At 35.1% G+C, this 26,462-nt stretch overlaps 3 protein-coding genes across 3 annotated transcripts; all 3 read left to right on the plus strand.

The window, feature by feature from the left end:
• Window positions 1–3,265: 3,265 nt before the first annotated feature.
• LOC120339044 (uncharacterized) lies at window positions 3,266–8,813 on the plus strand. Its single transcript, XM_039407088.2, has 4 exons — window positions 3,266–3,426; window positions 4,494–4,649; window positions 5,763–5,889; window positions 6,552–8,813. The coding sequence occupies exons 1-4, from the start codon at window positions 3,316–3,318 to the stop codon at window positions 6,986–6,988; spliced, it is 831 nt and encodes a 276-aa protein (XP_039263022.2). The 5' UTR covers window positions 3,266–3,315; the 3' UTR covers window positions 6,989–8,813.
• Window positions 8,814–9,651: 838 nt separating this feature from the next.
• On the plus strand, window positions 9,652–14,454 carry LOC120340014 (ryncolin-1-like). Its single transcript, XM_078116489.1, has 6 exons — window positions 9,652–9,931; window positions 10,336–10,475; window positions 11,365–11,461; window positions 12,804–12,900; window positions 13,445–13,512; window positions 13,728–14,454. Exons 1-6 carry the CDS (start codon window positions 9,655–9,657, stop codon window positions 13,976–13,978), a joined length of 930 nt encoding a protein of 309 aa, XP_077972615.1. The 5' UTR covers window positions 9,652–9,654; the 3' UTR covers window positions 13,979–14,454.
• A 6,571-nt stretch (window positions 14,455–21,025) lies between these two features.
• On the plus strand, window positions 21,026–24,938 carry LOC120338921 (microfibril-associated glycoprotein 4-like). The gene is made up of 6 exons (XM_039406918.2): window positions 21,026–21,337; window positions 21,700–21,839; window positions 22,426–22,522; window positions 22,925–23,021; window positions 23,543–23,610; window positions 24,270–24,938. The coding sequence occupies exons 1-6, from the start codon at window positions 21,049–21,051 to the stop codon at window positions 24,527–24,529; spliced, it is 951 nt and encodes a 316-aa protein (XP_039262852.2). The 5' UTR covers window positions 21,026–21,048; the 3' UTR covers window positions 24,530–24,938.
• Window positions 24,939–26,462: the final 1,524 nt, after the last annotated feature.

The raw sequence follows: 26,462 nt of genomic DNA on the forward strand, positions 1-26,462 counted from the left end.
TTATCAAAATTTAAATTCACGCTGTAGATTCTAGAACTATGAAAGGGAAGTGAATGTGTATACCATATTAAATACCATAAATTTGCAAAAATGACTCATTGACGACTTCTTGGAACTCACACCCTTATGTACGTCAAGTTAGTAATGGCCATAGTTTCAACAATCATGCATTGTAACCAAAAATTAGAGTACCAATACCAGTAAATAGATTGTCCCACATCAAAAAAGAAAAAAATTACAAATATTTGGATGGGATAAAACTGTTACCGTGTAAGTCAAGATAGAAAAATGTATGTACTTTAGTATTTTCCTTAGGTATATTATTGGTTGTGCAACGCAAATCGGCGTTTATCTGTAGTACAACGAAATGTCGCAGAATTTTGAAAATTACACTTGGGTGCTCCCGATGTGCTGTTCGATGGTTTGTCGGTCAAATATATCACTTCCGTATTGGCTTTCGTTGCGTGTCCTTGTACCTTGTACTCAATGTCATCTATACCGGTCATATATGAAAGCAAATGCATGCTATTTCAAGGTGGAGCGCAACCCTAATGACACATTCTAGAGCTCGGGGTTTCCCGGTGAAATACTTTAATTGTGTTTTATTGTCGGAATTATATAAACTATAAGGTTAGGGTTGTTCAGGTTGTGCGTCATCTTGGTACGAATACTTCCGGAGCGCCAACTATAAATATATATAAAGCCAACCTGATACTATACTTGCAAAGTGAAATGATCTTTGAAGATTCCTAAAAATCTGCATTTGAAGCTAAAATCAGATAGTTATAACTCGCACCCAGAGGAGTGCCAAACTTTTCTGCTCCGCTTAGCGTGTTTCTGATAATGATGCCTCTTGCTGACTCCCCTTCACCGCAATCAGGCACACAAGACTATTATACGTAATGTCAGCTTTTACTCGAATAAAAACGCATCGAGAAAAACGTGTAATAACGCCACAGCTCGTTCTTTACAACGTGCTGTCCGGGGTGTCTGCCCTATCGCCCTCTCCTAGACCCGCTTCTGCTTATACCATGAATCATATTATGAAATGTTAGGCGAAATGAGCAAGAATTTGACATTTTGAAATCATGGTGAATCTGATGGTCATGGTGTCGCGTTCCTTACTGTATAAGGAAAATCGTGAAAAGAAAGAATTTGAACATGTTATGACATTAGAAGAAACCAGTTGCTTGGTATTTCCATTTGAAATGTCTGTGAATTTTACTCGGAACTAATACACCCAGTGATTTCGAGAAGGGTATTAAAAAAAAGGATGATTTTATATAAGATTCTGAAATTATTTTTTATGTTCTTGGCGAATTCAGGTCCCAGACCTCAAATAGATCCGAAATAGATCCGATCCGATATATCAATTTTAATAAAATTATATAATGAATTCATGGGTCCTTATATCTCTCTGAACCCACAAGAAACGTGATCGTCACCCAAAGTAAATATTATTGCATCATTGATTTATGTAATTGTATCGTCGAATTGTTTTCAAATAGCCTGTTGTGGAGACCGTGAAGTAAAAGCGATTTCTAGTAATATCGTTTTAGCGGCTATATTGAGAATATATTTAACTTGCATTACAATTGATGATAACTCTGATTTGGATTTGAATGTTGTGAGATTTTTGTTTTCGATTTAAATTGTGAAACAACATGATTTGAAGACTACGTTTCGAGATTACTGTACTCGATTAACTTTGCGCGACAAGTTCTAATTATGACGTAATCACAACAGACTAAGATGACTAATTTCAAATAATTTCAGCCTTGCATAGACAAAAATAAACGAGTGTAGCAACAAAATTAGTCTAAGTTTGGAAAAAAATAACTTTTAAAATCGGACGAAGTTACTTATTAGGTTGAATGAAGCATTCCTAATCAAGCTATTTCCAGTACATTTATGATAGGTTCAATTTCCGGTGCCGGTAAACTTTTTAGTGACGATTGAATACGTGTAATAATGACGTGATCATTTTCAATCAATACCGTTATATACAACTTATGATAGATACAAATGCGATTTTGTTTGCGAAATATCGTATAGGAGTGAAGGGCATATGGAGGATATACAGATATAAGTATTTCCGCACATTCGATGACTAAAGTTTGCCATGTTTCAAAAGATTACCCAGAGAAGAATTAGCAATATATGTCAAAATACAGAAATTTTATTCAAATCGAAGCAGAGAAAAACTCACAAAAGATAACTACGGACACTAACTGTTAGACCAGGCAGAATTTGAAAGATAGCGTCTAGTTTTCGCATACCTCCAAAACATTCTAGTGCCTTTCTGTTTGATGCATCTCCGAAATGGAACCGCTGGAACAAGACAAGTTACGAAGAATGGGCAGATCCATCCTAATTGCTCTGTCGTAAACGTTGTCAAAATATTGTTGCTAGAGGCGATTTCATTATTATTTTTATTAATAAGATATTAGTATGGTTTTTGCATTAATTGGGAATTCGGCAGGACACCGAAAACACTTGGTTGTTCGCCATTCCTTTTATACCGAGTGATATTGGCGCAGTGACGGTGAGAAGCCCACTAGTGACTGAATATTTTGCGGCGTAAAATTCAACTCATACTCTAGCTGTGAAGTATATAGAATCCTAGAGCTTTGAACATTCAACATTCTAAGCATTCACGCTAGTCTTCATGCTATGTTTAACTTTATTTTGCTTAAATATGTTGGTTACCGCCATTTTAGCGTTCGTTCGTAAATTCGCTCAGAAATCAATCCGCTTTATTTCTGAATGAGAGCTCGCGACCTAGCTTTGCGCACATTTACATGTAAAAAATATTCTATACGCAACGAGTTACATTTTGAGCGCAACGATTGTAGATTGGGATCAAATTGTTGAATAATCGACGAAATGATGATTGATTGATGTCTAAGTAAGATAATTTATATTTATGAGAACAGAATGCCGAAAATTTCACTGGCGAATTAAAGTTGGAATGTTTGTATAAATTGTAATTCATTTTATACTTGGTACGAATGTGCCTTAGAATGAAAAGCAAAGAGTGGAAATATTGGGGACATTACAATTATATTCATTGAGCTAGAAGCTCTAAACCTCAGGAAATATTGCAAAATAACTTAAAATCATTAAATTTGTGAATAATTGAGTATGTTCAAAAATTATTCAAATTTTCTTTTTAAACTTCATCTTGTGCAAAGTCACTATAAAACTTCTTCGTCTTTGCACATGAACCTTTTTCCTTTTACCTTGTCTTAATACTTAATTTTTATTTTATATTATGAAAAGATTATAATTCAAATTTACTCATATACAACTAATATGCCTGAAACCGAGGAAGAAAAGCAAAAGAGATGGGCGAAAAGCCGGGCAATGGCTTACATGACACCAGCTATGGTGCATGCCATGGAGATGTCAAAGTACCAGAGCCAGGTAGAACTTAAACTAGGACAGTTGTTTTCCACCCTTTTCAGTCGATCGAAACTCCAATGGAACATTCCAGAGGGTCCAGAAGCCCTTGTGCAATGCGTGTATGAACTGCAACCTAATACAGTGGTTCCCACTTTTATTTCAATCGACCCAATTTTTTCAAAAAAATGAAGTTTGTGAAAACTGGCGATCCAAGGATAGTCTCAAATACTAAACTGCATGTTGTGATTTTATGAATTCAAATTAAACTACCATATACAAAACAATTTTTACATACATACTGTTTATTCGACGAGAAATTGCCTCAAAGTTCGAACACGCTTGTTTCCCTTTAACGAGTTTTGAAATCGTGACGTGGGTTCAAAGCCAAATAGATGTTGATATGTTTTTACGTTTTGATCATAATCTTTATATTCTTGGCGAATTCAGGTCCCAGACCTCAAATAGATCCGATCCGATATATCAATTTTAATAAAATTAAATAATGAACTCACGGGTCCTTATATCTCTCTGAACCCACAAGAAACGTGATCGTCACCCAGAAAGTTCGTTACGTCACGATAAGTTGTTACGTTTTGATCATAACTTACTATTACTACTGAGCAACACTCTAATGCCAAACAAAAACTAAACAATAAATTTTGACAAAATTTAAAATCCATAGTTTTCAGTGTTTGATTTTGTATAAACAAGCGACCAACGAGTATTTTCAGGCGACCCGGTTTTCGGTCGCTATCCATAGGTTGGGAATCACTTACCATATATACTGACAAAACAAAACGATGTTAAAAATGTAGCAAGTTTATTAAATAGTGGTATTTTATTATATTTAAAGAATAATCCAAGTTAAATATAAACTTGTGGAATCGCTGACCTGTAATGGCGGTTCTTGGGTGCCCCGTAACCTTGGTTGAATACCACTGAACTGTAGAATATAACTTTGATATTGAAAAAATCTAGATAAAACAGAAAATACATTCAGATATTTTATGGTGCAGATCTATTTAACAACAATTGAATAGTGGAAAAGATTTTTGAAAAGGAGTAATAAATGATTATTATATTTTCAGAATAAGTACAAAGAGCAGTTCAATAGAACAAAAGGCAAAGGTTATACTGCAGTATCGAGCACGCCAGAACTGGAACACGTCAAAAAACAATCTATCCGGCTCAGTCAATCTAAGTATAAATCAGAGTTCGAGAAGAATAAATCAAAATTCACATCCGTAAGTATACACGTATTTAACTTGTGTCATATAAAAATTCTAGTTTGCTTCAGTTTTATATACAGTGTGTTAAAAAAGTAACGCAAAGTTAACAGAAGTTAAAATGAAATGCTACTTAAAACATTCAACGACTGACACCATTTAACATTATTGAATTACGGTGAAATATCATTTAAACATTTCATGACTGACACTTTTTAACAGTTACTTATTTTAAGTTGCCATCTTGAAATATTGTACCTCAATTTTGTGTTACTTTTTTAACACCTTGTATTTCTCAAAACACAGCTTGTTTGGTTCCAGCCCTAGGCTGGTTCCAATGCCGAGTATTCTAATGGAAAATTTATCGTTATCTGGTATCGGGCCAAAAAGCAGTATTATTGTTCACTTATAAACCAATCAAGCAATGCTCAAATATACCAACACGAAGGCCAAACAACTAATCCTCGAGCGATTCTCTGATCAACTACTGTAATAATTCACATCGCCGAACGGCCTCTGCTGAGCGCTGGTTGCTTCGGTTGCCTTGTCTAATAAGAATTATTCTCCGTTGACAAGAGTGCAACTTCTGTGTTAAACATTTACATTGAATAAAACTTCAATCTATATACATTGTAATGCTTACTATCTTTTAACATTATGGCAGTTATTAAATTTAGATCAAGATAGTTTGAAAACTTGTGCCCATTCGATTTCACTTTACACAACGTATAGAACCGCCAATGACGAAACAAATAACTTCGATTTGAACGTGTAAATTTTGGGTCTTAATATTAAATAACGATTACTAAATTTTTTGAATTGTTACTGAATTTAGACCAAGATAGTTTGAAAATTTGTGCTCATACGATTTCACTTTACACAATGAAGAACCGCCAATGACGAAACGAACAACTTCGATTTGAACATAAAAATTTTGTGACTAAATTTTGAATAACGATTTCTACATTTATAGAATTGAATATACGCTCGTATAGTATTGTAGGACAAATAAAATGATGGGTAATGCTAAAAATAACATAAAATAGCTTTTAATATTCGAGTTGATATTTGTAATATTTTGGATTTTAAGATTATGAAGTTTAAACCATGCCATAAAAATCATCTTTGCAGGTAGCTGATGATCCTGAAACACTGCGAATAAAAAAGGTCACAAATCAAGTGAGTAAAGTTGCTTATTCAGGACGAGGAACAGCAATGGCGGAAACTAAAAGAAGGGGGAGGCCCGCTGGTAAACAAGGTAAGCTCCTTCAAAATATACCGCGATCAATATCATTTTGGAGGAGGGGTGGGCCCACTTTTCTGAGTGAGCCGGTTACAGATAATAGACTTTAGGTTACTGAGCCGAATGCTCAAAACTCCAAAACTCAATATGAAACTATGAATAAGAACAGTTCATTCACAAATAACTAGAGTAACATCGAATGTACAACAAACGGCTAGCGTACTAAGTGGCACAATTATATATAACAAGTGGAGCATTATATTCAGGTACTGATAATACGTTGGGAATTACGGTCTATATTTTAGCCGGTGATTTTTTGTTTTCACCGCATATTTATATCCGTAATAACTATAGTCATAATTTCAGCAGGCACAAGTGGGCCGGATGAAACACTCCGATGGGCCGGATACGCCCGCGGGCCATAATTTGCCCAGCCCTGTCTAGAGATATTCCAATAAATCCAAATGAGATCGGTTTGATACCAAACCCCATTCTTTATAAATTTTATTTAAAACGCTTCCATTTTTGGAGACATCGTAATAACTTTGAGGGAAACGATTTTATACTCACCTTTGAGTCTTGCGTCCTCGTTCTTTATTATGAGGGGAACGTTCTTTATTACTTTTATTTACAAGTTATTGCACCTCATATATAAATACGAGACTTTTTGTCTGCAGAAGAAGCCCCGACTAAACCCGACCCTGAACCTGTAGCGGAAGAAGTTCAGGAACCAAGCAATGGGATATCCCACGAAGAAGAAAAAGACAACGACGCAGAAGACACCAAAGAAAATGGCGATTCTCACTCATACGAACAAGAACACGATTCGTATTCCAATGGACAAGACCACAAAGAGGCGGAGGGAGAGGTTCAAAATGAAACGTCAGGTGAACAAGAACACGAGTATTCACCAACAGAAAATGGAACAAACGTCCATCCCGAGGAAGTGGTAGAAGAAGAACAACATGGTGAACAACAAGAATATGGGTATGAAAACACGGAGACTCAAGAAAATACAGGACAAGAATACGTGGAAGGGGAAGACGATGCCGAATTTAAATCCTATGACGAGGAAGGAGGAAATCTGGACGACTTTTACGCTAACCTTGGATGAAATGCGACCTTGGTTTTCGCTAATAGTTTACTTTAAATGCCTCCGTTCCTGAAATTCTATTTGAGCGCTAGACTTAAATTTATGGACAAAAACTTGTAAATACCGACACTGTGTAAGATGTTGAAAATAGCTTCTTCAATTAGAAGACTCTGTTTAAGAGGTAAAACCTCACAGAACAACGATGTAATATGTTTTAAAACATAATAGTTTATTCACAAGGTTTCGAGTTTATGGACTTTTCCCCGACCTTTGACCCCCGAAAAATTCTCCTTATACTTTACCATTGTAAAATTTTTGGGGGGTATTTCAAGAGTGCTTTTCGAGTTGGCGCCTGTGAAATGGGGTATGTGTTTCAAACCATCATTATGATTCATCGCATACAACAATCTGTTTTTTAAAAGGACCGTTAGAGAATTTTAGCCTAGTCTATCACAACTATTTCGACACTAATTTTTATTACTGCAATTAAATTAAAACTCCTAGGAAGACAGGGTGACTATTGAATTATCTGATTTACATTTAAGTTTCCGAAACACAACTGAAAACTAACGAATAGAGTTCAAAAATGCGAAAACGAGGTAATGTTTACGACCACGCTTGAAAATCTGTCTAAGTGAGAAATGTGTCTGGGCGGATGCGAGAAGGGAGCATTGTTACGTCACTTTTTGCAATTTGCTGATTGGCCAATGTCACGAAGTAAACAAGGAAGTCAATGCTCTGGGAAAGGTCCATTGCGAACAGTAGCCTAAATTAACTCGACTACATTTTTTTGTGAAAGTGTTGCAATTTTCCTGGATGAAATAATTTAATTGGACTTCTGCCAGCACATGTGATATACAGTATATATACATCATGTTTTGGTCTACAGAGTGATTTTTTGTTTTTTAAAACAAAATCTGTTTTTGGGAGAATGATTAAAGGGCCTAATATTTTTTCTGTTTCTCATTATGATTTCACCATAGTTGGACCAGTACAAATAACTACTATCCTATACCAAAGAATTATGCAAAAAGAATCTTTGCTACCCCACATCTCAATATTTTTAATACCAGAACAATCAATTTCCTCATGACTTTTAAAAGATGAATTACCCTCGTTCAATATATATATATATATATATGAATGTATTGTTTTTCAGATATATACCGAAATTATATATTCAAGTAAATGCTTATTGTCAATTATAATAAGACATAATTATACAAATTTTGCTTTATACGAAAATTGTTGTACACACATAATTTAAATCTCTGTAAAATATAAAAAATTGTTTTTTGTTTTTGTTTAGCTTTCGCGTGATTATAAATTAAACGGATTTGTATCAACATTGTATTATATGAACTGAAACATTACTGCTACTCTGCAATGAGTTTACCATACCAACTGTTTATTCCATTTATATACAGGATAATAATACAAGTATAAAGTCTGACTTTTATAATTGAAAAATATTGAAATATGACATTTTTCTGCAATTTTTTTACATTGCTTCAATGATAAACTACATGAATAACTATTACTGGGACCAAAAAGACAACTATTTATCTGACCATATCTATGTATATCAAGTTACTGGTTTGTATCAATGTAATTAAAGGTATAAGCACCACTTAAATTTTCTTTTTTTACGAAATAGGCTCATGTGTATTCCAACCTTGCTAAATGTAATCAATCAATTTTATTTGTTGCTCGCTATTGTTCTCCTGCTGCACTTTTATTATTGTTTTAGACTTTTCTTGTTTGATTTCAGCGGACCCAATATTATTGCAATATTATTGTTACTATTATTATTAAAGACAGAGAATAAACATTAATTTTACGTGTGGAAACTTTCTATAAATTTATATTTCTAGAGGATACTCCTGTAGTATGTGTACCAGGTTAGAGTTAGGCCATAATTTTATTCCGATTTTACTTAATTTAGTCGTATTACGAGTTCGGTGACTGTTTGTGTTAGCCAAGTTGCCCATAGGTTTCAGTTTCTTTACCCGAGTTGATGTAAAGTAGGCGAACAAAATTAGTTACCTTCATATTGGTGCACACACTTCTTGAGCGCCTTCAAGAGTGCAGATCAGGGCCCTTGTCCAGCTATACTTTTTAAACAAAAAATCAGAGAACGTGCCTTCAGGTGAAAAATGAAAGTTTTACGAATCATTAAAAACGCTTACAGCAACTTATGATAAACGTAGGAAGTCTTTAAGGGGAGAAAACATTCGAACTCACATTTAGCAGTTTGTTGTTGTTGGTATATATTGAAGATTATTCTGAGACATGTCTATTCAATAACCGATCAATCAGCCATTAAAATGTTTCAATGCTATTTCAGTACAAAAGCACACTTTTATCACTCAACACTAATATTCCTTAGAGATTCGAGTGTGCAGTCGTATCTTAATTATCGGAACACGAAGAAGGAAAACTGTCTGGCCGTGACAACTGTAATCGGAAAGAAACTGGCTTTGGTTTTAGGTTTTATTGACGGAAAACTATCTTTAGCTGGTACTTAGTAATACAAAGTCCCTGATGAATTTGGGAACATTTGATAGGTTAATATAGCAGTCGATAAACAACAGCTGCTCACTAAAACCCATCTATGGGTGCGGCATGTATATAACAGTAATCTGGGCCGTTTGGTATTTTATTCCTGTGAAATTCATCAGACGGACATGATGTGGGCGGGCAAAACTGATTCATTTTTAATTATTCTCCAATACTTCGCTTGTACGTCTAAGGCAAGTATCAGTCTCGGAACTTGTCAGCTTTCATGTGATGAGAACGAAAACCAGCTCCCTTCTCGCGTAAGAGGTCCACCTGGACCACCGGGAAAGCGCGGTCCAGTAGGAAATCGCGGATTAGTTGGACCGAAAGGATCATCAAGTAGTTGCTGCGAAGATCTTGTTGAACGAAACAAACAGCTTGAACGTCAAGTTCAGGAGTTAAATGGTTAAGTAAACAAAATGTTAAAATGCAAGCATTGGAAAGCGTGGTGTCTTGATTTCCTTGTTATAGTTTCTTATCAGTTTTGTATACAAGTGCATTTTTGAAAAGAAATTTTTTTTAAGTGTGAAAGCTCGCAGATCAGGGCTTTTGTTCAGCTACTTTTTAAACAAACAAATCAAAGTACGTGCCCCAGTCTTTAAAGGGAGAAACATTCGAACTCCGCAAATGGAGGTTAAAGAAAATCCAAAACTGACGCAAAGATTGAATTTATTTGATACGGTCTCGTACTAATTATTAGTTCGGCATAGCGCATTGTTTGGACGAAAAATTACAAGTAGCAAACTCGAATTGCAACTGTACTGCATGGAATGAAACTCAATATAAGTGACAGTGCAACTTTTTTCTAGAACGGATGTTTCCACGGGACTGTGCAGCCTTAAAAAGTCACGTGATTTCAAATGGAATTTACATGATTCATCCGTTTAATGAAAGTAAACAAGGAGTCCAAGTGTACTGTGATCAAGAAACCGATGGAGGCGGTTGGATTGTGAGTAGTGTCTTCGGAAACTTTTTTGTCCATGTCTAAAGCTTTTTAGTCCAACAGTATGATGCCCAAACAAAAATCACAACAAACCCACTTCTCATATAAATAAAATATCTCAATTCTATGTAACTTGGCTTAGATGAAATTCTGGAATATCAAAGTCAATGTGGCATTTATTCTATATGTAATTCCATATACTTTGTACCTCAATACACGTGTTGAATATGATTGCCATGCAGAGGGCAATCAATCATTTCAAGTCACCATCTCATTATTAATTGCCGTGTAATAGAACTTATCTTTTTCTAAATGAATACACTGGAGTCATAGATAAAGGGCGTTATATACATTTATATCGATGTAAATGACGCCCTTCAACCTGATAGCTTTGTAGGCGACAAATACGTTTTGACCTAGATGGCCGAGCTGTAGACTATATAGCTGGCTGTATTACAAAATTCATTCGTTCAATTTGATTACCACTGCCTTGCAATGTGTTAAATTCATTCCAAAATGATTAATTCAGTTCCTTTATTAGGTGACAAAAATAATAGGGCAATGAGAACGGATGAATACCCTACCATAGTGACGTATAATACCGTAATCTGAAGTCAATAAACAGCTCAATAACATGGCGTACCACGGACTCTCGTCGGGTTACCAGTTATTTTGTTCCAGGTGCATGAACTTCATAGTGAAGGTAGACGAAATCGACTACCAGTTACGTGCTAAAACCTACGGCAGTGAGGAGTTAGAGTCCAGACATCCTCTCTCACATGATTTGGGAAAGATGAGGAGGAAAAGATCACATGCATCTGAGAAGTAATAGTTGTTCCTGAAATTTCGATGATCACAAATCGAAACTAATTTTTCTTGTCACGTTTGTTTTTAGGTGATACAAAGAAGAGTTGACGGACATGAAGATTTTTACCGTAACTGGAATGACTATGTTACAGGTTTTGGTTACAAAGAACGAGAATTCTGGCTAGGTATACTTTAAATTACGAACCATTTGAATTTTTAGGTATAAGATCTATATAGTAATTTGTGTAAAACATGAAGGCATTTTCATATTTATTTCACAACTTTTTTTTGCACATGGTTTATAGCGTTTAGCGTTTATGATAGCATAATATTTTTCATACTGTCTCGAAGGTTATGGTGATAAGGATTAGACTAGATAGCGATCAGGGACCGCCGACTCATCGGTCTTCCGCATATTCAATATTTTACTCGAAAATTTTGACGGAGTGTCGCAGACAAGGCATTGTTACGCACAAAATCGTTCGCAGCGACGAAAGTTAGGGGATTCCCCAAAACAGAAACTGCGGTTTCGATTCCTCCGCTATGACTCAATAGCGACACCTCGTATCCCGTCACTAATTAATTTATAACTCGCTAATTATACGACATGTTTTAATTCAAAATCAATAGGCTTCTGGTCCGAGATATGATGAATGCATGCACATGCAAAATTTGGAACAGATTCGTGAGATATCGCGTAACATACGAAAGTGTCTAACAGACAAACTAGAATATCGGTTAGAAACCGAAGACTTATCGATCGAAGGTTAGGGGATCCCCAAAACAGTGGTCTTACTCCATAGTGACACCGTGTGTCCCATCACTAATTAATTAATACCTCGCTAATTATAAAACATACTCCATCCAGAATCAATAGGCTTTTGATCCGAGCTATGACGAATGTACATGCAAAATTTGAAGCAGATTCAATCTCGCTTTCGTGAGATATCGTGTGCATCTAACACACAGACAAACAGACTTACAGACAAATACCTAACAACATACTTACCGATCTTAAGATCGATAAGTAACAAACAAACAGACAATTACCTAGCAACATACTTATCAATCTAGATCCATGAGTAATATTCTGACTGGCATATATAGAATTGACCCGCATTAATTAACGCTTACCAGATTCTAAACGATTCTATTTCTTGGAATATGCGCACGTCATTAAATGCTGATAGCCTACGTAGTGGCATGATGTGCTAACAGAAATATTTTTTTCGGGCCAAAAGCGACTGAATTTTTAAATTCAAAATTTGATTACCCTGAAAAGAATGTTATGTACTTCACTCTTTGTTATAAAATCTACTTTGAATCCGGTTTCAAGGGGGCGAAGAAAGTGACGCGAAGAAGAAGCGACTCAACTTCACTTGTGACTCGGGAATGAAGTGAATCGACTTAGCTCCGTTCTCAAGCGTTACAAACTTGCCGGGGCCCGAATCAAATGATCTGTCATTCATAGCTTCAGTTCAGTAATGTGGGCAAAACACTAACTATTGATATCTTTATAATTCACAGGACTGGAGACGATGCATAGAATATCTACCAATGGTCTTCATGAGATTCGATTCGATTTTATCACAAGAGGCAATGAAAAAATATTCGCAAAATACGGGTAATTGTAGTTTTTTCCGCACTTCCAATTATTTTTATTGCTTCATTTATTGTTGGGTGGGATAAAAAAGTATAAACAAGATCGATTATTCAGTAAACCACATTTCAAATTTGCTAAAAATATTATAATAAGTATATATTTATATTCTAGGCTGCAATGTAAACGTCACAAGAGGAATTTGTTGTAGCAATCGTTATTTCAGTGATTCGTCCATATTTTAGTTCATCGATCATGATCGTTTCTTGCCAATGTGCTTCGAGTAAACTCACCTTAAGCAATGTTACTATGAATAAAAAGACTTTTTTATACAGGGTGGTGAAAAGTAACGCAAAATTAACAGAAGTTGAGATGAAATGCTACCTTAAACATTTAACTGATACCTTTCAACAATATTGAATTACAGTGAAATGCTAATCAAACATTTCACGACTGAAACTTTTTACAGTTACTTATTTAACGTTGCCATGACGAAAAGTTTACCGTAATTTTGCGTAACTTTTTCACATCCTCTATATTAAATTTACAAAAATATTCTAACTTTTAGACAATTTCAAATTGCTGGAGCAGAAGACAATTATCGAATAACGATTACCGGATATTCAGGAAATGCTGGTATGCTCAAAATAAATATTATGATCTACAACGGACATAACACTGCTTTTCAATTTATATAGTATGTGTCTGTTTGAAAACTTGATTTGACTTTAAATGTATATATATATTCGCTTCGCACGATCTCCCATAACGATACGAATTAGTCGGGCAACATGTATCGCCCTGCGCTTATTCTTGTTTGATTGAATTTATCATGTTGTTTCTATTAACAGGCGATTCAATGGAGCATCATAACAATAACCAATTTTCGACAAAGGATCAAGATAACGACCCAAACACAGGGTCAAATTGCGCTTTAGAGTACAAAGGGGGGTGGTGGTACAACTGGTGTCACCACGCTAACCTGAATGGTTTATACGCAGACATTACATCGACCAAGGGTTTATCCTGGTATAAGTGGATAAATTCGTTTACTCCATTTGCAAAATTTGTAGAAATGAAGATCAGAAAACTCAGAGAATAAATAGCGTGGCAAATTTGTAATAGTGTGAAATAATATAGTTTTTGTCATCTATTGTATACATTTTCTTTGTCAGTATATTATAAGTATTTTGTTTTGAGTTTTATCATATAAGGCTATTCATTCACATCATTCGAGGTTTTCGTAATAAGGGTATAATCGAAAGTTGAATTTCATTTCAATGCCCCATCACATCTGTTATATATGTTAAAACTTAAGTTTTTTCGTTAATTGTAACCAACCGAGTGAATAGAATTGAAGAGTTTTCATTTACCGTTGAATGGAGCGCAATCTTTTTCTGACTGAAAAAAAAAACGCACAGCAATGGTTAAGATTCGGGTCTTACCAAATTTAAGTTATATACACTCAATAGTACATTCGCCTCTTTGATTGGAACAAAGTTTGATGTGTTAATTTTTACTCGTTAATGGTTTAAGGGTTGAAGATCTTTATGAAAACTTCGTTCAAATAAATAAAAACAACTTTTAATGATGCACAGAATAAACAAAATCTTCTAAGTTTCGTTATCAGTTTGTAAAGGTGTACCTACCAATTATACCTTTCGTAATTTTTGCATGAGGTTTATTGCAATATCATGCACAAGACTACAGCTGCTTTTTCGGCGCTCCAGAAGTATTTGTATCGATATGGAGGTAACTAATTTTTTTCGCCTACTTTACATCAAGTTGTTTAAAGGGACGGAAGCCCATGGACAGGGGGTATATTCACTTTGATAACACAGACAGTCCCGAACTCGTAATAAAATTGAAATGAGGAAAATCGAAATAAAATTATGGCCTAACCTGGTACACATACTACGGGAGTACATTAAACTTTAAACAACATTAAACTTTGCACTGGAATAACAATTGTGAAACGACCACACATATTATTGATATTGTTAGCGATGAAAGGTTAATAATGAAGTCCTTCGTTTAGCAACTCGAAAGAGAGTCAAATTTTCAACTCAATAGAAGCTGTAACTACCGAGTCCACATTTGCAGTTCACAGGATTTATTTTGTCTGATCACAGCACGCAAGGCCATTTTGGGGGTGAAAGTAGAATATATGAAATTTCCAAGTTGTACCTTTTACCAAACCAGGGAAGTAACTCGCCTATCAACCAGCTAAACTGAGATAATGCACAGATTATTTCCGCGTACGGTGTCAGTTGATATTTAATACGGTTAAATATCGATCTAACATAATATTAAAACGTTCACTTTATGATATTGGATTTATTATATTGGATCACACGTCATTACACGTATAAAAAATATATATGGTTACCGAACACAATTAGTCCAGTGGAAGAGATTCGTATTAAATGCCGTATTTGTCGTATTAAATGCCTTTGCCTCTCCACTCCATAGATCATTACATAAAGTAAACCATATACAAGAGTGTGCTTCTCAAACGAGGATATATACAACCCAAGAAATACTGGAGGTTCGAAGGGTATACCACATCCATAGAGTGCACATGGGTGTACCACATAAAAGAGATTCGGAACACTAACATATTTTATTGCAATGTGGCACAAATAGATCATAACGTGTCTGTGCATTTAAATAGGCACCTTGCTACATTTATATTCCGTCGCCCCAGCGTTACCAAAGATTAGAGTTGTATGATTGTCATAATAGAACTCGGTTATTTCAAACCCATCTAACGCTAAAAAATGAGTGTCATAAGCAAATATTTTTTACGTAAAATGTGATCACGGGAGATTGGACGTCGCTATTGAGTTCACTCCTTCGATCATGATGAAAAACCTTTTTATAGCATCATTGGCAATGGCCGTTGTAGTCTACTGATGTTTTAATAGGTTAGTAATTCTCAAATGTGTACTATCTGAAAGTTACTACATAGAAATTACTTTCATAGTAGGACAAGTAAATACAACAATAAACGACATGCAAGAGATTTCTTCAATAGACCTTATTCATTAAAAACCCATCCTACGCGCAAATTGTAAAGTGATGTAAACAAAACAATTTTAACATTAGCATTGATGGGGAATGTGATCGCCAAAGCAGAAATTTGCATTTTTTGTAATTTTCTAGAAATCTTTCATTGTAGAAGTGGGCAGTTTTGAGGATAGAATATTTTTTACATCTTTTTTGATATTTTTATCATGATAAACATAGTCAAGATTTTTGATAATCGTTCATTAAAGTTTTAATGGCGCGGCGTTTCCGATGACGTCATTTCCACTAGACCATGAGATTCTGCCAACTCGCCGTGCTCTGTGGGATATGATCAGCAAAAGCGGCGCTAATGTCGTTTTCGGTACGGTACCGGTACTGGAAGCGTTTGACGTTGACAATTTATAACCCATATCATTTCTATCACGTTTGTTTACTGGTTTTACGCATTTATACATGTACAGCTAGCAATCATTTACTGAAGGCATGCTGACGTGTTATTTAAACTACCGGTAACGTACCAAGGCTGCAAGAGGTGAAAACTAAATTATTTGGTAAATAGGCCTACAACAAAATGTTGGGCAGCCTACCAATAGGCAGGATAAGTTGTACGGTACCGGTATACAAACAAAGATGAATATCTCAAACCTGAACAGGTACAATACCGGCCTCTTAACTAGGTTGAAAAACATGAATGATTGTAGTCCATTATTAAACCACTGCTTTTTTGTAGATATTCACTTAGTCGACACTTAGCAATTATAGCAGTTAATTTATAAAAAAAAAAATTGCAAATTAATGACTAATAACAAATCAGTAGAAGTCAGCTCGGGTCTTCAAACATGTGATGATTGAAGTGAGAAAAAAATTTGAAGTCACGTTTAGAATATTTCATCAAACAACAATGGAAAAGGTACATTGGAATCAGTCAAGCTTCAAATGCTAATGACATTAATGAAAAGAAATAAAGAATATGAGAAATGAAGACTGAAGTTTCCTTCTGGGACATTGGAAGACGCTGAAACTTTATAGACTTGATAGTGTGGAAAGCCTTCTCACAATGCAGTAATAATAAAACATATATTTATAATATCATTATACAGGCTTTAATTAATTAAAATATCTATCTTTGCTAATAAATGCTGAAAACCATTTATTTCAATCTGTTGAGTGATTAGGACCAGAAATTTGCTGTAGGGACCATCACCAGGGCTGGATTTACCAATAAGCTAGGCAGGTTGAAACTATCCAATAAAAACCAAAATAGGTCTTTCGTTGAACGCCAGTTGTGGTACCGGTATTCCAGTATTTCTGTCATCACAAGCAGTTGGAACGCATATCCCACAGAGCACGGCGCGTTGGCAGAATCTCATGTTATAGTGAGAATGACGTCATCGGAAACACCGCGCTCATTAAAATTTTTAGTGAACGATTATCAAAAATCTTGACCATGTTTATCATGCTAAAAATAGCAAAAAAGATAAAAAAAATATTCTATCCTCAAAACTGCTCATGTATACAAAGAAAGATATATAGAAAATTACAAAAAATGCAAATTTCTGCTCTGGTGATGACATTCCCGATAAGAGACCACTGTGAATCCAGCGGAATTTCAGCGGAAAAATATTCTGCAGTTTTCAACCGTTTCCCATGCAGAAAATATTCTCTTATTCCAATATTTATAAGGGATAAATGAATAAGTTTAAGCACATTTAGCTGGTAGTGGTAATTACAACAAATATAACTGTATATCACATAAAACAGAAAAACTAAAACATATTAGAATATATTTGCAGAATGAAAAAAATTTTAAATAAAAATTGGCAACATTTGATTGAAACACAGAAATATCGGAAAATATTTTTGCAATGTTACATGCAAACTCTAGGGTTCGAGACCAAATGCAAATATGATCCGCAAAGTTCCGACAACTTTTAACAGTAATTTTGAATAGTACCAATAGTGGAAAGTATTATATATAAAAGTTGAAGAGAACAAAGCGGGACTTTATGATTTATGGGGCTCCAAATACAAGCCAAAAACAAGATTTTCTGAAATTTGATGCGTACTCGATATATCAAGGCCGAATTCGAATATGTTGCTTTATATGCCGACAACTTATGACAACGATTTCGATCACATGTATAAGTCAAGTGTCTAACACCAAAGTATGATCAACAGCGGAACAAAACTTAACAAAATAGGGCCCTTCAAAAATTGACAAAAAATCAGATTTTGCTATATTTCGAGCGAACTCAATGATTCGATGCCAAATTCGAATATAATCCGCAAAGTGCCGACAACTTTTAACAATAATTTTGAATAGTACCAATAGTGGAAAGTATTATATATAAAAGTTGAAGGGAACAAAGCGGGACTTTATGATTTATGGGGCTTCAAATACAGGCCAAAAACATGATTTTCTGAAATTTCATGCGTTCTCGATATCTCGAGGTCGAATTCGAATATGTTGCTTTATATGCCGACAACTTTTGACAACGATTTCGATCACATGTACAAGTCAAGTGTCTAACACCAAAGTATGATCAACAGCGGAACAAAACTTAACAAAATAGGGCCCTTCAAAAATAGACGAAAAATCAGACTTTTCTGTATTTCGTGCGAACTCAATGATTCGATGCCGAATTCGAATATGATCAGCAAAGTGCCGACAACTTTTAACAGTAATTTTGAATAGTACCAATGGTGGAAAGTATTATATATAAAAGTTGAAGGGAACAAAGCGGGACTTTATGATTTATGGGGCTTCAAATACAGGCCAAAAACAAGATTTTCTGAAATTTGATATCGAAAACGAATTCGAAAATGTTGCTTTATATGCCGACAACTTTTGAAAACGATTTCGATCACATGTACAAGTTAAGTGTCTAACACCAAAGTATGATCAACAGCGGAACAAAACTTAACAAAATAGGGCCCTTCAAAAATAGACGAAAAATCAGATTTTGATGTATTTCGTGCGAACTCAATGATTCGATGCCGAATTCGAATATGATCCGCAAAGTGCCGACAACTTTTAACGGTAATTTTGAATAGTATCAATAGTGAAAAGTATTATATATAAAAGTTGAAGGGAACAAAGCGGGACTTCATGATTTATGGGGCTCCAAATACAGGCCAAAAACAAGATTTTTCTGAAATTTGATGCGTACTCTATATATCGAGGCCGAATTCGAATATGTTGCTCTTTATGCCGACAACTTTTGACAACGATTTTAATCACATGTACAAGTCAAGTGTCCAACACCAAAATATGATTAACAGTGGAACATAACTTAACAAAATATGGCCCTTCAAAAATTGACGAAAAATCAGATTTTGTCATATTTATTGCGATATCAACTATTCGACCCCGAATTCGAATATGTTATTTTATTTTCCGACAACTTTTGACTATGATTTTGTTTATATGTATAACTCAAGTATTGGTACTATTCAAAATTACTGTTAAAAGTTGTCGGCACTTTGCGGATCATATTCAAATTCGGCTTCGAATCATTGAGTTCGCTCGAAATACAGCAAAATCTGATTTTTGTCAATTTTTGAAGGGACATATTTTGTTAAGTTTTGTTCCGCTGTTGATCATACTTTTGTGTTAGACACTTGACTTGTAGATGTGATCGAAATCGTTGTCAAAAGTTGTCGGCATATAAAGCAACCTATTCGAATTCGGCCTCGATATACCGAGTACGCATCAAATTTCAGAAAATCTTGATTTTTGCCTGTATTTGAAACCCCATAAATCATAAAGTCCCGCTTTGTTCCCTTCAATTTTTATATATAATACTTATCACTATTGGTACTTTTCAAAAATTACTGTTAAAAATTGTCGGAACTTTGCGGATCATATTCGCATTTGGCCTCGAACCCTAGAGTTTGCATGTAACATTGTAAAAAATATTTTCCGATATTTTTGTGTTCCCATCAAATGTAGCCTATTTTTATTTTGTATTTTTTTTCATTCTGCAAATATATTCTAATACGTTTTAGTTTTTATGTTTATGTGATATACAGTTATGTATGTTGTAATTACCACTACCAGCTAAATGTGCTTAAACTTATATTTTGGTCTGAGTTGTTTCCTTCGGAACTTATTATTCCAAATAGGATCCATTTATTCTTTATAAATATTGTAATAAGAGATTATTTTCCGCACGGGAACCGGTTGAAAACTGCAGAATGTTTTTCCGCTGAAATTCCGCTGAATTCACAGTGGTGATAAGAGCTAATGTTGAAATTGTTTTATTACATCACTTTTCTTTTTGCGCATAGGATGGGTTTTTAACGAATAATGTCTATTGGCAGTACCATCACATGGAGAGCAATAAATATTGTCACTTATGACCTGATGCCTGATTGACAAGGGTGAGATAGAGGCATAAATACCCAGTTCCATATTTGGAAAAGTGGGAGATGCAAAGGCTGCGCATAACTGCAGCGACTACAAAATTCGATTCTAAATTGATATTAATTCTGAAATCGGTCTGTAGAAAAGGGTTATGGACAGGGAGGGGCGTGTCAAATTGTTCTGCTGTCCAGTTCGAGTTTCTGATATTGATTCCCTTAGATCTAACCTCTAAAATAATGTTGGGGATAAACATATTATAGATAATGTTATGCATGAGAATTAATAAATTGAAGGTCACATAAAAATGAAATGTTTGTATTATTTAAATTTAAATCCCCAAACTATGCAAATAAATCACTCCTACAATTTGCCGCCTTGGTTATGGGATATTCTATATTAATATCAAAACCGAAACATCAGCACTTGCAAGTTTTAATTAAATCTGGAGATATATAGGTCCCAATGAAATTGCAAGAATAATCGCAATACTGCACACTTTGAAGACCTAATTTGATTAAATATTCCTATGATGCAGTTTTCAACACCGAACAATACATTTGATGCATCAAGTAAATAGCCTGCTGACCTAGAGGTAAGTTTTCGCATGTATGTGTTATTATCGACATATCAATTTCATTCTGCTGTCATTACAGCCGTGACATAACTGCCTACTAAAACTCATTTAATCGCGGAGTCATCAACGCAATGCGTTGTATATAAAAGCAATTATTCTGGGCCGTTTGGTATTATATTCCCGTGAATTTCAACAGACGGACATGATGTGGACGGGCAATACTAAGTCATTTTTCTTGGTGACTTTAATCATTCTCCAATACTTTGCTTGTGAGTCTCAAGCAAGTATTAGTCTCGGAACTTGTCATCTTTCGTGTAATGAGGACGAATCACAGCTCCCTTCTTGTGAGGAAGGTCCTCCTGGACCACCTGGAGAGCGCGGCCCAGAAGGACCTCGCGGAATGATGGGTCCAGCAGGGCCACCAAGTACTTGCTGCCAAGACCTAGTTGAACGACACGAACAGCTTGAACATCAAGTTCAAGAGTTGGATGGTAAGTTATGAAATGTTGCGATGCATTGGGAAACTACTTTTTATGTTTTAGTCTCTCGTTTAATATTAGTTTGGTATAGTTCCTTATTTGGACGAAAAAATTGCAAGTTTCTAATTTTCATTGCAATTGTACTTGTTGCTTGCACATTCGGGCAAATATTATTTGCATAAAAAAGAACGAAATAAAAATAATTTTTTGGACAATTCGATACGATACAAAGAACAATACTTTGACTTGGAAAGTTTATTTATACTCGTAACATAGCTCGATAACATGTAAAGGTAATTTTCCAAACAATCCTTAGTTTTTTTAATTATCTAAACAGGCGTGGAGCATAATAAAAGTGAAATTACTTTGTTTAGAATGGACATTTCCACGGGATTGTGCAGCGGTAAAAAGTCACGTGATATCAAGTGGAACTTACGTGATTCATCCGTTCAAGGAAAGCAAACAAGGACTCCAAGTGTATTGTGATCAAGAAACCGATGGTGGTGGATGGATTGTGAGTAGAGAGTTTTGATAACCTTCATGTACCCTTGTATCACCATGCGGCGGTGAGGAGTTGGGCAATCCTTATGCATACAAGAGAACTATGCTCAAATATATGGACACGTAGCGCCACCAAATGGCAATAATTTTGATGACGTCATAGCGAAAAAAAAGTAATAGCCTTCTAGAGAAAAATTTTATCTTTAACCACTGAAAATTTCAAAGCAATTGGTCCAGTATTCGAAGAGAAAAAGCGATTTTTTAATGATAATGACGAAAGAAAATAACAATCACAACAAAATTTTGAAACGATCGTTATGGCCACTAAACGTGTCCAATAATCATCCACGGGATTCGAACCTGTGAGCTCACGCAGTGTAATCAGAGGTGTCATGGAAAGCGTCGTTCTAACACTAAGCCTTAGATTTTAGACCAATGCGTCACCAACCGCGCAAAAATATTACCCATATAATATTGTATTATTGCATATTCTCGTTTTATGACACAGAGAAATATTACAAACTTCTGAGTAGAATAGTTGTCCCAAAAATATGACGATCGGAACTCATTTTCAATTAAACTGTCACATTCATTTTTAGGTAATACAAAGAAGACTTGACGGATCGGAAGATTTTTACCGTGACTGGAATGACTATGTTACCGGTTTTGGTTACACAGAACGAGAATTCTGGCTAGGTATACTTAATATCATGAACATATTTTTGCCTTGGTTATTTAAAATATAATAAAAGTTACATAATGTCATATCGATGATGGCGTACAGGGTGTTGGCGTTAATATTACAAAACTGTCACTCTACTTCTGGTCTACCCAAAATACCTGATTCTAAACAATTTTATTTCTCAAAATATGACCCTGGCTTATGACTCGGGAATGCAGCGATTCGATACCGTTCTCGATCGTTAAAAACTTCCGTTGTTCAAGGTTTGACTTCGGAAACGTGGGCTAACCAATAGTTAACTGGCTAGTCTAACTCTATATTTGACGTAAAATATGGACTAGAATTGACTCATAGTTGGAAAAAACATGATTCAAGTTTTCAGAAACGTTTGCTAGTGACATCTTTATAATTCACAGGACTCGAGACGATGCATAAAATATCCACCAATGGTCTTCATGAGATTCGATTCGACTTTATCACAAGAGACAACGAAAAATTATTCGCAAAATATGGGTAATGCAATATTTTTTTACGCACTGTTAAATATTTTGTAAACTCTTTTTAGTGTTTGATAAAATGAAAGAGCGTAAAAAGGCTTACAAAACGGTCGATTATTCAGTGAACTACCATTTCAAGTTTGCTAATAGTATTACGTGTGAATATACAGGGTGTACTTCAATTCCTTTTGAAATTCTCAATATTTTCAAACCAGGTTTGTTGTATTCTAATCAGTAATTGTTTGAGTATTTTACCGTTAATTAATACATCTGTGAGGCCCAAAACAATATATGGTATCGATAAATTACCTTTGCAATTTTGAAGAATGGTATTCATGTATATTTAGATTCTAGAATGCTACATAAAAGTAACAAAAGGAATTTGTTGAGGCATTTGATGTTTCAAAGATTGCTCCGCATTTTCGTTTGTTCATCGTCATCGTTCCGTGCAAATTTTTTAAAAGTAGACTCATTCTAAAATAAACTGAAATATCATATATATATAAGTAGATATACAAAAAATACTCTAATTTTCAGACAATTTCAAATTGCTGGAGCGGAAGACAATTATCGAATAACTATTACTGGATATTCGGGAAATGCAGGTATGCTCAAGATAAATTGTAAATTTAACAATAAACAATAACGCTGTTTTTCGATTTATATAGCAGCGGTTACCAACCGGGAAAAACCCAATGGGGTTAGCAGTTGGAGTGCGCCAGAGTGCTAGACGCTAAGCTGATACTACTTTGGCCTCGACAAGAAAACTTCACATTCTCCCTAGTTTCATTGTTTGATAAGGTTATTTCTGAGGGTGTTTTTACTAACATAATTGGATTTGAAATCATAAACAGAATGGTCATGAGAGCTGAAAGCCTCCGAAAGGAGGAACGACTCACGAGTATAAATAGTTGAAAACGGTGACCGTACATTTGAACCCATGCGTATATCCACGGGTTCAATCTATATGCGGGTGCTAAAACCCATGGGTTAGGGTTAGTATGAGTTTAACTATCCGTGAAACAAAAAAAAATTCCATAGGTGCAATAGCATACAGGTGCAATTGTCATGGGTTCAAATGTACGTGGGTTCAAATGTAATGGAACCGTTGAAAACCAATGGTATATAGTATGTGTATGTGCAGCAACATGATCTCAATTGCCTAATCTTCATATCTCATAAAGATAGAATTTAATCGAGCAACCTGTATCGCACTGCACTTATACTTGAGTCATTGAATTTATCATGTTTTTTTTATTAACAGGCGATTCGATGGAGTACCATAACAATAACCAATTTTCGACGATGGATCAGGAAAACGACCTCGACCCAGGAAAAAATTGCGCTGAAGAGTACAAAGGGGGTTGGTGGTACAACTGGTGTCACCACGCTAACTTGAATGGTTTATACGCAGACATAACATCGACCAAGGGTTTATCCTGGTATAAGTGGAAAAACACATACACTCCCTTTGCCAAATTTGTGGAAATTAAGATCAGGAAATCAGCCGTGCCAGATCTTTAATAGTATAGAAGTAAAATAGTTTATAACATCTACGTACAGGGTGGTCATAAAGTCGCACATCAAGGCAAATTTCAAAGATACAAAAACCTTGAAGTTATTCGATCCTGAGACACAGTCTTCTCTGATTTATCATGATAACAATCTAAAATTAGAATGAGTCGCCTATTGACGTACACGTTATGACGTAGATTGTGAGTTTTACTCTGGTGTGCGACATTATAGCTATCCCTGTATTGTAGCCTACAGTCAAATAAATACTTTCTCATTAGTCCATTGAAATTTCAAGTTTTGCCTGATACATGTTTTTGTGTGTGTCAAGATTATCATGTTTGCATTTTTATTGTCATCTCATTAAAGTTGCATTGTTTTGAGTCTTCTCACCTAAAATATATCACATTCCATCATACAATTCTTTTTTTCCCCTAATGGTGGGCGAATAGATCACATCAATGTTGATCATATAGGCGTTGTCAGGTGGGGGTGATAAGGGGTCATGTCCCCCCTATATTTCAACATTTTGTAATGTTATTTTGATGCATTTGCAGTGAGACCCTTATGCCTCCTCCAACACCAATTTGCTCTAGTTTTGACTGGTTTACTGAAAACCGGAGGATTCCTGTCTTGCTGTCGATTATCCTTTCTGCAAATGTACAAACCGATTAAGAGAAAATGCACGCTTATATAGTTAGGATAACTCTGTCACCAAAGTAAGGCTGTTGAAAGATTCTTCGAGATATCAGTGAATGCCTTTACCTATAGGTAAGCCTATAGGCTTTTTCGGAGCAAAACGCACGAGTAAGCGTCGTATTACCTCATTGTACAAAAAATGCCCCCTCACTAATTTTGGGTTGGCTATGGTCTTGAATGCGCCATGTCTATTCTGTAACATAGTACTGTCTCTCTGATTGCAACCAACCAAGGAAATAAAAGTAAAAAGTTTTCATTTACCGCTGAATAGCAATATTTTTCTGACTAAAAGAATCCTACTAAGGTATGCAATCTCGGTTGCGGGATTTTCAGCGACGGTACTTCCGTAGTGTGTGTACCCCTGCCTACAGGCTACCTTAGCTACCTCCGCATTGATACACATATTTCTTGTGCGCCGGTGCGATCGCATACCAAAGTGGCACTCTCGACAGTATATTTATGGCTTTCATAGACTGAATCGTTTTTCGTACCTGTGCCTACAATTATATATTCAAGTAAATGATTATTGTCAGTTATAATAAATACATAATCAAATAAATGTTGCTCATATAATTAATTGTTGTACACACATACATCATATCCCTGTAAAATATACAAAATTGTTTTTTTTGTTTAGCTTTCGCGTCATTCTAAATTAAACGGATTTGTACTATCGTTATTGTAATGAAAAACGTAAACTATGTGTATATCATCGTCAACATTGTATTATATGAACTGGAACATGACTGAAATTAAAGCTATAAGCACCACCTAAATTTCCCTTTTTTACGAAATAGGCAAATGTTTATTGCTTGCTAAATGTAATCAATTAATTTTAATTGTTGCTCGCTATTGTTCTCCTGCTGCACTTTTATTATTATTTTAAACTTTTTTTGTTCGATTTCAGCGGACCCAATATTATTGTTACTATTAATATTAACCCTGCTAAAACGATTAAAGACAAAGAATAAACATTAATTTTACGTGTGGAAGCTTGCTATAAATTTGTATTTCAAGAGTACAGATCAGTGCCTTGTCCAGCTACATGAACAAAATCTAGGAATAAAAAAAATGCCTCTAGGAAAAAAAAATAAAACTTTATGAATCATTAAAAACGCTCCCAGCATCTAATGATAAACTTAGGACGTCTTTAAGAAGAAAACATTCGAACTCCGCAAATGGAAGTCGAAGAAAAGCAAAGCTGAACCATCATAGCCCACGGTATACAGACCACGGACGTTTTACC

Source organism: Styela clava, chromosome 9, assembly GCF_964204865.1.
Source record: "Styela clava chromosome 9, kaStyClav1.hap1.2, whole genome shotgun sequence".
In the NCBI taxonomy this organism is placed as follows: Eukaryota; Metazoa; Chordata; class Ascidiacea; order Stolidobranchia; family Styelidae; genus Styela; species Styela clava.

Coding starts and splice junctions, on each gene's coding strand:
- LOC120339044 (XM_039407088.2), top strand. CDS start 3,316: ATGCCTGAAACCGAGGAAGAAAAGCAAAAGAGATGGGCGAAAAGCCGG. Junction 3,427..4,493: donor TGTCAAAGTACCAGAGCCAG/GTAGAACTTAAA, acceptor TTATATTTTCAG/AATAAGTACAAAGAGCAGTT. Junction 4,650..5,762: donor ATAAATCAAAATTCACATCC/GTAAGTATACAC, acceptor TCATCTTTGCAG/GTAGCTGATGATCCTGAAAC.
- LOC120340014 (XM_078116489.1), top strand. CDS start 9,655: ATGATGTGGGCGGGCAAAACTGATTCATTTTTAATTATTCTCCAATAC. Junction 9,932..10,335: donor TCAAGTTCAGGAGTTAAATG/GTTAAGTAAACA, acceptor ACTTTTTTCTAG/AACGGATGTTTCCACGGGAC. Junction 11,462..12,803: donor AGAACGAGAATTCTGGCTAG/GTATACTTTAAA, acceptor TATAATTCACAG/GACTGGAGACGATGCATAGA.
- LOC120338921 (XM_039406918.2), top strand. CDS start 21,049: ATGATGTGGACGGGCAATACTAAGTCATTTTTCTTGGTGACTTTAATC. Junction 21,840..22,425: donor CCGATGGTGGTGGATGGATT/GTGAGTAGAGAG, acceptor ATTCATTTTTAG/GTAATACAAAGAAGACTTGA. Junction 23,611..24,269: donor TGGATATTCGGGAAATGCAG/GTATGCTCAAGA, acceptor TTTTATTAACAG/GCGATTCGATGGAGTACCAT.